Consider the following 16,050-nt stretch of genomic DNA (forward strand, 5'->3'; position numbering starts at 1 on the left):
TGGAGGGAATAACTGCCATAGTATGTAAATTTTTCTATAACGTCTCTCACACAATCACATGTTGTTCAGAGATATTTATCATTTTTTTATGTACTAAGTCTGCATTATTATTATTATTATTACTATTTAATCTCGGACACACAATCACATTTTTTCTGGATCATTTGTCATTGTTTCATGTTACACTTGAGAAACTTTTGCATAACATTTCTTTTACATTTTGTAAAATAAAACATTGTTTGTCCTTGTTGTTAACAATCTGATTAAAATCATATCTCCACTGTCTGCATGAGGATCTGACAGTGACCACTTAGGAGTCATGTTCTGGTGACCTATGTTATTACTATAATTGCTAAATTTATTAGCCAATCAGAACAAGTGTTATATTTTCGCGTTTGGGAAACCGAGTAGTATCACTGAATAGCGTCAGTGAACGATTTGATTTACTTTCAGATTTCTGAAAGCTGCATTTCCGCTGGCTAATACAAAGGTCACCAGAACATGAATCCCTAAGTGGTCGCTGTCAGACCTTCACGTAGGACAGTGGAGATCTGATTTGAATCAGAAAGTTTTGTTAATGTTCGCATTCATGCAAGCATAGGACTATTTTGTGTATATCTATTTTGTGTATATCTATTCTTGTTTTATTCACTCCAACAGTTTGTCATTTGTGCTTTTTAGCAACATTAATAATGGTAAGAATCATGATGACAATATTAACAAACACATTGACAATCATAACTCATATATGTTTTTCCCTTAACTATATTCCATATGTAATTGTAAGCCATTAAAGATAAATGTTTACGTGTTCAAATTCAGACATATCAGTATTACTGTTATTATTTTTTTCCTTTATAGTTTATGTCATATACGCGGTATTGTTCTGTGGTTTTTTTTTCATTAAAATAACGGGTAATTTTAAGTTCGCTTTTATTATAATGAATACACGTCACTGTGTTACACTATAAAGAGAGATTTTTTAATAAATATATGCAAACCGTATACTTGTAAGATGCCTTGATATTTGTTTAAATGAATAGAATTGAGGCGTGTACCAAATGATGAATCTGAAAATGCATTAATGCTGACGGCGTTAGAAATGCAAGAACAAGTTCCTTATTGTTCGAGTGTAATAAGTACATACCATTCTTTCCTCCGTTTAGGCGAACACTATGTGTATTCGATTCATCTTACTAAGTTCAAAGCTGTCATAACTTGCAATTGCAACTTCGGGAAGAGTGTCTGGAGTATTTAAATCAAATGTGGAGTTAATTATTCTTGAATGGGTTAAAAGTGATCGCCCTTTACAGACTTTGCAAACAATTTTCATTTCTAAAATAATCAATTTAAGATCAAATATTTCTTGAAACTGTTTATGAACCACTTAAAAAAAATATTACTGAAGTAGTAAATTACTCCAAGGCAGACGAGAGAGGTTGGAGCCCTTAAACCCCTGTAAGCGAAACCTTAGTGATAACATGGCATCAGAGCGGGATTAAGGTTATGACGGGCCAACGGCTAATATGCATGTATGTATGTTGCTTGCATGAATCTTTGGAAGATAAATCAAGCCAGAATTACAATAATACTAATAAATACTGACAGTTTTACTTATCATATATTTGTTTAAAAGAAAAGGGGATGTTACCTGGAGGTTACATCAAGTATTCTTTGAAGTTAAATTAATAGATATTTCCGCCATTTATAAGATGCAATGTAATCAGCCTTCTAAAATCATGTTTATTATCTGATCGTACTAATTACGCTTATCCAATTTATGCAATTAAAATGTAACAGGTTACATATAGCCTAATATTGTTGGGAAGATACAACAAAGGTCATCTTTTGGAACGATTGTACATGAAGTTTTTTGGCAGCTTCGTTTCAGGACGCAGAGTCTTCATGGGGTTAGAACAATATGAAAACACAACTAATATCGAATATAACGATGGATATTTATCAGTATGTCACATTCTGATGCAGTTTTTTTCCAATATGTATGAAATTGTGTTCTTTTTAACTTATTGGTCCTAAGTATGCTATATTGTGAAGTGTTTCTTTCTTTTGCGTGGTATTCGTTCTTTTTTTTTTAAACAAAGAATAATTAGTGTTCGGAAATGTGATTTAAGTGTTGGATTCCGAATTAAGATTATAAGGGAATACCTTGCACTCAGAATGAAGAGATTCTTTGAAAAAAATTACAAAATTTGGTTTGTTTTACTGGTTTTTTTATTTTTAAAGAAAGAGAAATTAAAGTTCGGCATGATTTAGGTGGGTAATTCTTGAAAGAATACGCCATACAAGTAAATCAGATATATCATTGAACACTGTTCCAAAATTTCTAATCTTTATATTAAATTTAAAAAAATGTCGAACACATATATGTATGTATTGTGTTTACACGTGTCATGTAAAGTATTGTTATTAAGCGAGAACTGTTCTCACCTTTATTGGTTGGGATAGACTTTCCTTCTAGATTTGCATTTTCATCAATATTATGAAAAATACTTGATTCGCCTACTATTTCTGTTATGTATGCATCATCCAATTATTTATTTATCAGTTAGTCATATTGTCTCGTATTTAAGGTAAATTGCCAAAACGATAATGAAACATATGTTGTTGTGTATTGAATGTAACAATGTCCTATTTATGTGTTGCACCATTTTCCGTTATGTTTAAAAAATGAAAAATATCGCAAAAGACCATAGTATACCCCCCCCCCGATTTCAACAACTGTAATCTTTAATGTCTTACAAAGTGCTCAGAACTTAGTCATTTAATTCATTGATTTATAGTTGAATTGACTTTCTTGGCCCAAACTTTGGCGTTCTCTGCGGCTTTCATGCTTTACGGACTTCCCGTACTAACATAGCGCCATGTTGCGTACACTATGGGCAAGCTGATTACCTCAGACAACATTCTGATGTAATTAATCCTATTTGGTAACTTCCGGATAATTCCCTAAATTACAATAATGTTGAGAGTTTAGAGTTTTATCCCTTTTCACACATGTACATAATTTTCATTCTTTACTTGTGCTTGATTCGGCATTGTAAATATCGGAAGCAGACGACATAGTATTTACCTTCTACGTACATACATGTATAGTCGTGCGTACACCCATTCGTTGAAAATGGACTTGTCCAGTAATTGGAAATGACTGGCGAACAGGTCGTCTTTTACACAGAAAACTTCCGTTTTGAATGTAACGCGGAGACGATAAATGTGTTGGGGCCCAACTTGGGCTTAATCAGGTTTCAAATTATAAATCAATAAATTAACTAAGTTCTGTGCATCTTTTATCTCATTTGTGTTTTTCGTCTTTTAAATCGATACGCAGTACAAACAAAGGAGGGGAGTATATTCAGACTATAGTGATATGCATATTGACGGTCAAAAATGCAACGTGTAAACATGGCACAATATGCCTGCTGTACGCGTGTTTTCGTTGCTAACTCCGAAATCAGTTACGTCGTTTGCACGACACAGCTACCCCCTCGAAATTCATCACGTTCACACGTGAATGTGTCAGAATGCTTGATATGTTTCTGCATAACACATTTCTTCTCCTGGTGCACACCTATTTACTCAGTTTGTATGGTTGCCAGATAAATCGTACATCAGTTTTCAAAAGAACGCAAAGGTACTCGGCGTGATTACAATGATTCCGAGAAAAACTGTACTGGCTACATCAGAGGTTACGATTTTTGTGCCAGAATGGTAATTGGCACGTAAATTTTCCATCGCTTGCTCGATATAAATAATTATAGGTTTCTGCATTTGTATGGGAAAATATGAATGAGTTTTTCTGATTGATTACTGCACGACCTTGGGAGTGCAACATATCCATCCAACAAAACGAGTTCATATTTCCCCATATAAATGCAGTAATCTTTTTATTATATACGCATTATCTTATTCTACCTAATGCTTAATTATATTAACAAAATAACACTGCAAGAAACAAAGTAACTGAATATATGCCGTATTCCAAACTAAATACACAAGCGCAGATTCATCATTACACAACATTATTATTACTGCGCACATAACTCCGCCCAGATAAATTTGAACTTAGTCGCGCGCTCCACATAACTTTCGAAAGAAAATGGCGTGTCCAGTTAAAACTGAACTTTGGAGTAAAATTGTGAATGAATGCGCATTGCAACAACTTTTCCATTTGATCTGGAATGAATAGATTTTGATATTTTTTTCGATTCTACGAAATTTCGTGATTATGGACTGGATTTATATGTGACAATTCCACATGAAACACATCGGATTAAAGAAGCGATGGAGAAGCCTGTTGACATCTGCAAATGTGTTTCTGTTTCTGTCAATGAATGTTTGAAATCATGATGTGGGAAAAATATGAAGTATCTCAATTGCAATTATCAAAAGGACGCCATGGAATTTAATGCTTATTTCATTTTGAGTACAGAAAGGAGGATGTAATTGCACTTATATTCGAAATTATAGTACAATTACAATACAATTTCGAAATGTGTAATCAAGATTGAGAACCTATGACATGGCTCATGTAATTCGGATTTTCAGAACTAAGAATGTACATTTTGAGGAAATTCATGATGTAAAACTGTAAGTACATTGTTTGCCATTCTTGTTAGCAGCTAAAGAATACAGTTTATGCCTTGTCACTTGCATGTTATTTGTAACGACCCTTTCTGGAGTCTACTGTATAGCTAGCCTAAATCCGAAACATTGTATCAAAAAAGTTGACGCGGAATGTGCCAGAGCAGCTGGTATGTGGCAGTCCACGAAACATCTGCTTTACTTCATTCAGAAATCAAATTTAATCAACCAAAACGTAAAGCACATACTACGCAAGTGTACATTACTTGTTTACAAAGCAAAAGTGCCGGCCAGCGTCCATTGTTTGTTTACAATAGAAAGTAGTTCCTTTATGAGTGCAATATGAAGTTGCGCGCGAGTTTAGCATCGTAAAACATTGAACGATTCTGACAATGCAAAGGTAACGGAGAAAAAAATGATCATGTAATAATATAGGATATTTTGAACCGCTCTGAAGCCCGTGGTTGTTATAACGTCATAATAACGTAATTTACGTCACAGTGAATTTACGACATCACAAACAGTAACGTCAGCAAGATTCCGCGTATTGAAACCGAACGATTTCGTCAATTGCTTTCATTGCAAACTTGAATTAATAACATTAAAACTAAAAATGCAGGTATTTTAGTGGTAGTGCTGATAGAAGTGGCAATTGCCCCCAGTCGCCAGGCGAAGGGAGGGTATCCTTTGAGAGCTTTTTATCTGAAAGTTTCACACCTTAGTGTAGCGGGGGCAGTTCTTGACAAAACTTAGATTTAGGATGGGAGAGGAGGGAGGTTGGCAACTGGCTGTTATCTGTGGTAAAGTGATTGCTGCTAGCTTCGATCCCCAGTGGTACGGGCTAACTTTCTACATACATTTACATTTGTTGTACATTCTTGTCCAAGTTTCTATGTTTAGCACAGTTATTTGCAAACTGTGAAGATTGTTATACCTGGAATCATAATACGAAGTGAGACAATGCGACTTAATATACTACACCCATATCACGGAAGTAGGTTCGTGCGATATATATTTCATGCTTTACTGACTTTGGTAAAATTGCGTGGTGTAAGTTTATTTCTCAAGTTCCGTTCATGCATTATTTTTTTATCTCAACCTTATCACAAACGCAGGTCAATATGACTAAATTTCACATTTTCCTGGCTTATGTCAAGTTTATGCGTTATCTCATGAACAATGGCTTATTTTGCACCCTGTATATATATGCTGTAATACCTTGATTAATGAAGCTTTGTGGATGCATGTATCTTGATGAGAATCACACCGCTGATACAAAAGTCGGTCACTTGGCCCATATTACATGATTCACTGACTTGGGTTGATCCCAAGTATTGTGTATGCCAGGATCATCAAACTAGATGATTGTATGCATCTCTGTTTGCACCACACCTTTTATAACAAAACAACGTTTGGTTTTGTGGGTTTAATGCCACTTTCCAGTACATGATAGACGATAGAGGAAGTCAATATCTGTGAAATAGGAAGAAACCCGGAAAGACCCCGGGGATAACCACAGACGTACGGGAAGCTACAGCAAACTTTTTCACATGCCCTCGTTGGCAAAGCAGAAACTGGAGCCTACGTGGAATGAGATAAGACCCGGGTGATCTGTCGAGGCGCATTAGACCACTCCTCCACCGTCAGACCTTTACAAGAAAACGTCATTGTGACCTTCGTTTCACATTATAGTGGCTTATGTTTCAGTTTCTGCACTGACATAAAAAAGATGATATAGCTTTGGGTTTTTTAAGATAAATGTATAATACCTGGAATCATGAAACTTGGCTAGAGGTTGCATCGTGATGAGTACTATACACCCATAGTAAGAGTTGGTTACAGTAGCCCATTTTTCACATTGTTTTACTGTTCATATCAATATATATATATATATATATATATATATATATATATATATATATATATATATATATATATATATATATATATATATATATATATATATATATATATATATAGTGCTATATCAATACCTGAAAGGTAAATGTGACCTATATTTCACATTTTACTGGCTTAGGCTAGGTTTCTGTATTTACCATTTATCGGATGCTGATTATGTTCCAATCACAAAACGTCATAGCTGGGTCCATCTTTATTATAATTACACCATTCAAACTTAAAAGGTCACTGTGACTTATATTTTATGCTTGACTAAGATGGGTTAAGTATTTGGGTTTATAATCACGTTCACTCATACACGTCAGACGCTATATACATCCTAAGATACTCCGAACGCCCTCTCAGACCAGTGCATTTTGAAGTAGGTTTATTTGACCATAAACTTTGCATATTAATACGTATATTGTGATGTATTTCCTTCAGCAATTTAACTTAATTTGTACACTTGAATGAAATGAATGGAATGCGTGCTGGATGCCTTTCATGTGAGGCCTCACTTGTAGTGGTTAATCAGTGTAACGTACTGATGCATGAACTATGATGTGTGTGTGTGTGTGTGTGTGTGTGTGTGTGTGTTGGGGATTTTTAAGGTAGCTTTGACACTTTGAGTCATATCGCTACGATGTCTGCAGTGTGGCAGTTTATGGTGATCTTCAGCACTGGGGCATCTTGTTGTAGACAAATTACATCATGTCCCACCCAGTCACATTATCCTGACACCAGGCCGAAAAGTCCTTATACTGACCTCTTAATAATGAGCGCCAAGCGAGGCAGCTGCTTGTAACATTTTTTAAAGTACTTGGTATGATTCTGCCGTTTTTCGAACCTGCTACCTCCCGCATCCGAGGCGGACGCTTAAACCACTTGGGCCAACGTAACGGTCGAACTATGACTGTAGTACTGATTGTAATTCCAACTTTACTCAAAATCAGTGATTTTCACATGGCTTAGTATGGCTTCTTTCGGTGGAGAATGATAATAATATTAAACAGATTTTAAGACCAATAATTTTCTATTTCAAAATTAATACGAAAAAAATATTAATCTGTAATTTTTTTAAATCAACTCTTCTGAGTACCATTACTTTTAACATTACAGCAAAATATGTTTTGTTTTGAAATTAGTTTGTATTTTATGTTCTGTCGTAGTTGGGAAGTGTGTACGCGTTTCAGCACAATACAGGCTACATGTGTCATTTACAGATTCAAATTTTTAAATGTGTACAAGTTTTAATATGAAGATAAATGATACTCTAAAAATATTTAGTTAGAAAAGTGATGAGATCACTTTAGAAACTGAGCCTGAATGTATTTTCTGCATGAGAATGTTTACAATTGTGGTTTAGGCTAGTAAATGTAGATACGTGAGCTATGTTGACGTTGATCTCACATCTTTATGACATGTAATTGTTGATGATATACATTATTTAAATTAAAATGTGTTTCCATGGTGCAGTCAAATGTTTTAAATTGTCATGTTCTTTACCTTCAAATCGCTTTAATTTAATTAGCACAGAATATACACTCCAAAGTGTCAACATTCTCGTTCAAAGGTCACTCACAATCTGTCATTATACTAGGACTTTATCAGTGTTTCTTTCCACGATGTTTTCATGGTGTAAACCAGCTAAAGAAATATTATTAAAGTCAATAAAATGTTTTAATTTTCATTAATATCCATTGTCCATCGTCGTTTAACCGACAGGAATGTCCAGATGGTGAACATAATACTTTACCATTCCAACTGTTCTACGTCTACCGCATTATTGTCTCTAAAAATCATATGATTAGTCATATTGTAAGTAATACAGGATACATACGGAGAATATTTGATACAAAACATATTTCTAAATTTTGTCAGATAATATTCTTGTAAACAACATAGATGGCATGTTTTACTGATAGATTTTCCAGTTTAAATGAATAGATAAATATTTCATACCTTTCCAGTTGAACTTAATATTCTTGATAATGGAACAAAGTATCAGAAAAGGTACACAAGACTACATAAGAATTAACAAAACATCCGTGCCTACAGGCAAGACATGACGATCAAAAGCTTCAAAGGTTGCGAAAACAGTGGTGTCCTTTTATACCAGGGGCAGGCAAAATTCGGCCCGCGCAGTGACCTGGTTTTACCCCTTAATTTACATTATATGGTATAGCTTTAAAATTAGTTATCTTGTCCGCGCCGGAGGAAGCTGTCCATGCTTTCCGGTGTTACTCCGTCTTTCTTGGCAACCGTTCACCTATGACACCTTGACAGTTTACGGTGCAGAATTGAATGAACTCCGACATCGTGGACGATTTTGGGACGGAGTTGCTGCTTGTGGAAAAATAAAAGGAATCGATCTTCATCATGTTCATCCAATCCATCCATCTTGCTAACAAAACGTTTAAAGCATTATAAAAGACATCCGTTGTCATCAAGGGAAAAAAGAGGGATTATAGTTTTAAATAAGAACAGCTATCTATATGTATCCCGATTGCTTCAAACAATATATTTTTTTCTATTTGAGTTGATTTTTTATCTTCAGCGACATAAACCTCATGCTTATATTTCATTCTTCTTGTAGGAAAGACCAAGTAAAACCTATTTTCTTTAAAGCGCGTTAGTGCGAATGCTTCTTTCAGTCATGATCTGGATGCAACTTAAAATACATCCATCAGACATAGGCCAAAAGGAACAGTGACTAAAGGGGCCGCTCTCTGTCTACCACTGTCCTTTCCGCTGTCTTTATATGTTAACTTTATGCTGATGTCTGTCAAACCGTACGAAATCACTGCTGATCAACGACCTTGGCACCATCGGCAGGGGCATAAAGATTGTCGATCTGTTTGTTTTTGTTTTCTTTCCCGTATTTATTAATAATATGGATATAGTTTGTCTCTATTCTGCATAAAATGTTCTGATTTATTCCTAGAAATACTCTGTGGCCAGTTCGTGTTCAGGTGACACCATCGCTGTCCACCTTAGTGATGTCGGACAGAGACAACTTTTCACAAAAACAGGGTACTACAAGGTAATTATCTAGAATAACCAAAACCTAAGATCTTTGTGGTCGCAATCATTATAACATTATGAGTATTACTTTTATAATAACAGGAAATGGATATGTATGTATGTATGTATGTATGTATGTATGTATGTATGTATGTGTATGTGTGTGTGCATGTGTGCGTGCGTATGTTTGTATGTATGTATGTAATGTACGTATGTGCATGTGTGTGTGCATGTGTGCGTGCGTATGTATGTATGTATGTATGTATGTATACGTTTGTCTCCTGTCTTTGTGAGTTGACTGGTTGAATGTTTAGAGAGACAAATATATATATTTTCAAACTGTACTTGTGCAGTTCATTTGCACATTTGATTTTTTGAAAGTTTCTTTTTCTGAAAGATTCGATGATTAAAATGTTGACATTTTTATGTAAAATATGACACGCGCCTGAGAATTTCGAATAACCTGGTATATTATAAAGATCTTTCTCTTCCGTTTTCTTTCCTTCTATCATTTCTTCCTTTTTCTTCTCTCTCCTTTTATTTGACTTAAATTGTTATCCTGCTCTTCCTTCACCTCATTGTGATGATGATGATGATGATGATCATGATGATGATTATTATTATTATTATTATTATTATTATTATTATTTGTACTATAGTAGTGTCGTCCTCACCATTGTCATCGTCGTTTCAAATAGCTGTTGTGATTATGAAAGTGGAGCAATGCCTCGGTCACTTTTGTCTTTTTGTTTAAAAAAGTATACATGTTACATCTAACAGCTTGATATATTTTCATAAATTGAAACGGACTTCTATTCTCTGTGCAAAATGTTATTTTTATTCCAGATGTTCAGAGGAAAATGTCAACCGCAGTCCAGGTGATTTTATTGTACACAATATATAAAGAACTCATTATTTTTTATATTTCAGGGAGCAATTGTGGCCATTAAGAAAGTCAATAAAACCGTGGTTACTGTCAATAAACCTCTACTGCTCGAAATAAAAAGAGTAAGTTTGCGTTTAATGTTAAATTTAAAAAACAATTCAGATAGAGGTAGTGTGATAAAGATTACAAACAAGCTTGAAAGACAGACATGGCTATCAAATTTATAGTTAAAGACAAATGTTCCATTAATTAGATGTTTGACAAACGCTACACGATTTTAGACAAAACAGAAATTAAATGAAACGAATGTAACTGAGATACACGAGTGCATGGAAATATTCATTTCAAAACCCACAGAACGATAGTAATGAAGTTATGTGTGCTAAAGAAAGAACAAAATACAAATGCAGGTAGTCACAATATAAACCATTATAACACACTGCGTAATGACAGAATACTTAACATGGCGGTAGCTGATATTACTATTATACAATTATGTACATTGAAAGAGAATATAAATTCTTGTTTGAACTCGAAAGCATTTTGTAGACAGACAGATAGACAGACAGACAGACAGATAGACAGACAGATAGATAGATAGACAGACAGACAGACAGGTAGGTAGGTAGGTAGGTAGACAGACAGACAGATAGATAGATAGATAGATAGATAGATAGATAGATAGATAGATAGATCATGAAAACGTAGGATTTAGACGAAGTATATCATGTGATTTTACCTTGCCTTGAGATACAATACATCTCATACAGCTGCCTCAAAATCATTTTTGTTTGTGTTGAGGATCTTTGTCTTTGAAAAAAGTGGCAATGTTTAAAGGCAAACAATCAGCTAAGACTTTATTAAAATCCCATAGCGGCCAGGCTTTATATTTAAAAATGGTTCTTCGTGTAACTTCTGCCTTACTGAACCCTCTGTGCGTAATTTCTGCCTGACTGAACCTCTGTGCGTAATTTCTGCCTGACAGAACATCAGTATTGCTAACATTAAACTTATTCCGTGGTGCAGTTGATATAAAGCCTTCTAAATGAAACTTACCAGACTTGTCCATGCAGATGCCTGATTAGACCTACTGTCAACCAGTTGACCTGCCTTATTTTCCTTTCTTAGAGAAGCTTAGTAATCACAATTCCAAAGCCTGTATGAGGGAGATAACTCCATGTCGATTTAGGCAACACAGTTTTGTAGCATTTATTCACCCTTTATTGACTATGTGCTACAGCAACCATTCAAACGAGTGTCGCTTGGAGAATCAGGAAAGACATTTAAAAGAGTGTGGGTGTGTGTGTAATTTGGATTTGTAATGTTGCTTTAACAATTTTTCAGTCTTATCGCTACGATGTCTGCAGTGTGGCAGTTTATAGTGATGTCTAGCACTGTGGCATCATGCCGCAGACATGTAGCATGATGTCCCACCCAGTCACATTATCCTGACACCAAGCTGACCAGTCCTAACACTAACCTCTCAATGCTGAGCGCCAATCGAGGCAGCTGTTAGTACCATATTTTAAAAGTCTTTGGTTTGAATCGGCCGGGGATCGAACCCACGACCTCCCGCATCCGAGGCGGACGATCTAACAACTAGGACACCGGATTGGTCCATTTAAAAGAGAAATGCTATTCAAAGGCTTAGAGCACGAGATGGGGTAGCTGTCCATATGAACAGCATGCATAGTATTGGATTATATGACCACATAACATTTTAGTAACACTTTTCATCGCGAGAGAGTGATTAAGCATGTGTTATATTTGTTAGTATCCATCGAACCAAATTTTTAACGTGCCATAATTATTAAAAACTGTTCAGCACTCTGTAGTAAGAGTTTTACAAAAATTATTCTGTCCATCTTCTAAAGTCCTATGTTGCTGATGTTTGTCTCATTTGATTTGATTTGATTTTTTGGGGTTTAACCCCATTTTTTAGCACGTGATAATTTTTACATCGCAGCCAGTAAATTTGTGAAGGAACACACCGGAAAGAAACAATGCCTAACGGGAAGGTTCCGGCACGTGTTCTCACATACACACATTGTACTATTCATGTTCTCACATACACACATTGTAACGTTCATGTTCTCACATACCCATATTGTATTGTTCTTTTTCTCACATATCAACATTGTAATGCTCATGTTTTCACGTACACACATTGTAATGTTCGTGTCATCACATACACACATTGCGCTATTCATCTTATGACATTTTATCTATGCAAAGAAATATCTTGACTTTTAACACCTTCTTTCAGATAAAGGATCTACAGAGTGACCATGTAGTCCGGTTTATAGGGGCTTCCATCGATGCACCTCACATGTGTATCCTTACAGAGTATTGTCAGAAAGGAAGCTTACAGGTGCGTACATTCAGGCAAATACTAGACGAAAAAAAGAAACGAAAACTTAAATACGGGACTTAATTATCTCAGTCATCTCTCCAACGATGAATCAATATTTACAATAAGTAAATGCATTTAGCTTCTGCTCGGCTAGCCCGAGTCTTTTGTGGTCCAATTTAGAACATACAAGCTCATATAGATGTATAACGTTACAAGCTCACATATATGTACAACGTACAAGCTCATATAGATGTACAACGTACAAGCTCATATAGATGTACAACGTACAAGCTCATATAGATGTACAACGTACAAGCTCATATAGATGTACAACGTACAAGCTCACATAGATGTACAACGTACAAGCTCATATAGCTGTACAACGTACAAGCTCATATAGATGTACAACGTTACAAGCTCACATAGATGTACAACGTACAAGCTCACATAGATGTACAACGTACAAGCTCATATAGATGTACAACGTACAAACTCATATATATGTACAACGTTACAAGCTCACATAGATGTACAACGTACAAGCTCATATAGATGTACAACGTACAAGCTCATATAGATGTACAACGTACAAGCTCATATAGCTGTACAACGTACAAGCTCATATAGATGTACAACGTTACAAGCTCACATAGATGTACAACGTACAAGCTCATATAGATGTACAACGTACAAGCTCATATAGATGTACAACGTACAAGCTCATATATATGTACAACGTTACAAGCTCACATAGATGTACAACGTACAAGCTCATAGATGTACAACGTACAAGCTCATATAGATGTACAACGTACAAGCTCATATAGATGTACAACGTTACAAGCTCACATAGATGTACAACGTACAAGCTCATATAGATGTACAACGTACAAGCTCATATAGATGTACAACGTACAAGCTCATATAGCTGTACAACGTACAAGCTCATATATATGTACAACGTTACAAGCTCACATAGATGTACAACGTACAAGCTCATATAGATGTACAACGTACAAGCTCATATAGATGTACAACGTACAAGCTCATATAGATGTACAACGTACAAGCTCATATTGATGTACAACATACAAGCTCATATAGATGTACAACTTTCTTGCAATTTGTGGAGTTGGTTAAGGATGGTCTGAGGATGTGAATTTTTTGTCTAATCTACAAGTGATAAAAATTAGATGAGGGTTCTATTTTACGTGTGTGTATTTTGGATTTTAATGTAGCTTTAACAATTTTTCAGTCATATTGCAACCATGTCTGCAGTGTGGCAGTTTTAGAGATGTCTAGCACTGGGGCATCATGCCGCAGACACATAGCAAGATGTTGCATCCAGTTACATTGTCCTGACACCAGTCATGCTACTAGCATCTTAAAAAATTCTGAGCGCCTCACGATTGAGCTGTTATTACCATTTTCATAAGTCTTTGGTATGACTCGGCTGGGGTTCGAACCTACTACCGCCTGCATTCGATGCGGACGCTCTAACCACTAGGCCACCGAAGCAGTAATAATAAAAAAAAAACATATCCTACAAACATTCATCGTTAGCATAAGGACGCACTGTTAAAATTTGGATCCGGAAGTATTCTGAATTAATTAGGAAATTTATTTTTCTTCATGTGCCTATACGGCGACATTGGGCAAGTATTTGTACTTTTGCCAAATTTACTAATTTTGATATAAGTCAAATTTCGAGAACGAACAAGAAAAGTGAATGATCTTTTTTCGGTTGGGGCTGTGGAGGCATATTATTAGGTAGATCAACGATGTTACATTAAAATTCTGGTGCACCCGCTGCCGTGTCTCGGGTATGACATAGGAAAAGAAAGCGGAATTTAAATGCATACGAGCAGAGCACATTTCTGATGGAATAAATAAGCATTCATGTGAACCGCAGTTTCATGCAATAATAATGGGGCATTTGCTTTTTAATCAATGGGGTTGTCGACTGGGTAATTAATCTTTTATGCAATACAGCGAGTCGTGGCGACCTATCACCTAACATAACTAGACAAACAAACACAAACACTAATCGTCTGCCAATAAAGTCCTTTACGTGTAAATGATGGAGAGATTTGTTTCCAATGCAATTGCACTTTATTTATTTTTTTTTTCTTTCTTTTCGCTGGGTATTTTGAGCTCAGTCATTATAGAGACCACAGAATAATTATCACAGGTGAAATATACAACTGGAAATGTGTTTAAAATGGCATTTGAAGATAATGGTGTTATTTTCAAAAGGTTGTGATTAGACATTTGTGACCACAATTTTTGAGTTAATACTGAAAATAAAATTTTGATCTTTCAGGATGTACTGGAGAATGAACAGATTAAGCTGGACTGGATGTTTAGATACTCCTTAATGCAGGACATTGTTAGGGTCAGTACTGTTAATTGAATCAGTTATAATTTATTAACTCTAAAGTAAAAAATTATGCTTAATAAAAAATAATCACTTTCCATTGAGAGTATTGTTTACATCATGTCATTCTGCTTAACATTTTGCTTTGTGATTTCGATAAACATGTATAATATATCTAATCAAATTATAGTAAAGTATTTAAAAGACAAATTAAATTCTTTTTTGACGGGAAACAAAAGCATAGTTTTCTTGTGTGTTAACTTGCATAAATGCCTGAAAATATTAGAAAGCAGCTGTGGCTCAATTGTCAGAGCATTGGAAACGTAAACCAAGGGTTGCGGGTTTGTTACCCGCCCAAGCCAAGCTGACCGCCACGGTGTGTCACCGGTTAAGCCACTTAGCTCCCATTTCCTCGACATGACAATGTCATTAATGTGTTTAACGTGCCGTGAAAACTGAGAACAAACCACATCTATTGAGAGCGTCGTGTAATTGTTGACCCTGTTATATGTGTGAATTCTAACAGCATCGCGTTTTCTATTTGAGTTCCAATAATGCAAGTATGACGTTCCATGTATCTCTCAACCAAAACAATTATTCGATTTGGCAATTAAATTGAAATGAGTTTTGCTGACGCCTCTAAAACTAATTTCAGTGTTACTTTCTCACTTGCAAATTGATTTTAAAACATTGCAATCTGCAGCGAATTCTGATTTAAATCAGATTTTGACTACCCTACGTGACGATCTGATGACGACCGCTTAAGGGTCATGTTCTGGTGACCTTTGAATTAGCCAGTGAAAATGCAGCTTTCAAAAATCTGAAAGTGAATCAAATCGCTAGTGCTCTGTCTCCAAACTCGAAGACATAAGATTTCATCTGATTGGTAGACAGAATTAGAGATTATGACAA

At 35.4% G+C, this 16,050-nt stretch overlaps 1 protein-coding gene across 4 annotated transcripts in view; it reads left to right on the forward strand.

The window, feature by feature from the left end:
- The window catches only part of LOC149793289 (atrial natriuretic peptide receptor 1-like), a 659,752-nt gene that overhangs the window by 576,647 nt on the left and 67,055 nt on the right, over positions 1 to 16,050 (forward strand). For all 4 annotated transcript variants that reach the window (XM_089967268.1, XM_089967266.1, XM_089967267.1 and 1 more), the window contains exons 9-12: positions 9,443 to 9,541; positions 10,453 to 10,530; positions 12,675 to 12,779; positions 15,085 to 15,156. In XM_089967268.1, the coding sequence (XP_089823394.1) occupies positions 9,443 to 9,541; positions 10,453 to 10,530; positions 12,675 to 12,779; positions 15,085 to 15,156 (354 nt within the window). The remainder of the gene's footprint in view (positions 1 to 9,442; positions 9,542 to 10,452; positions 10,531 to 12,674; positions 12,780 to 15,084; positions 15,157 to 16,050) is intronic.

Source organism: Sinohyriopsis cumingii, chromosome 8 (assembly GCF_028554795.1).
Source record: "Sinohyriopsis cumingii isolate HCF-2022 chromosome 8, ASM2855479v2, whole genome shotgun sequence".
Classification (NCBI taxonomy): Eukaryota; Metazoa; Mollusca; class Bivalvia; order Unionida; family Unionidae; genus Sinohyriopsis; species Sinohyriopsis cumingii.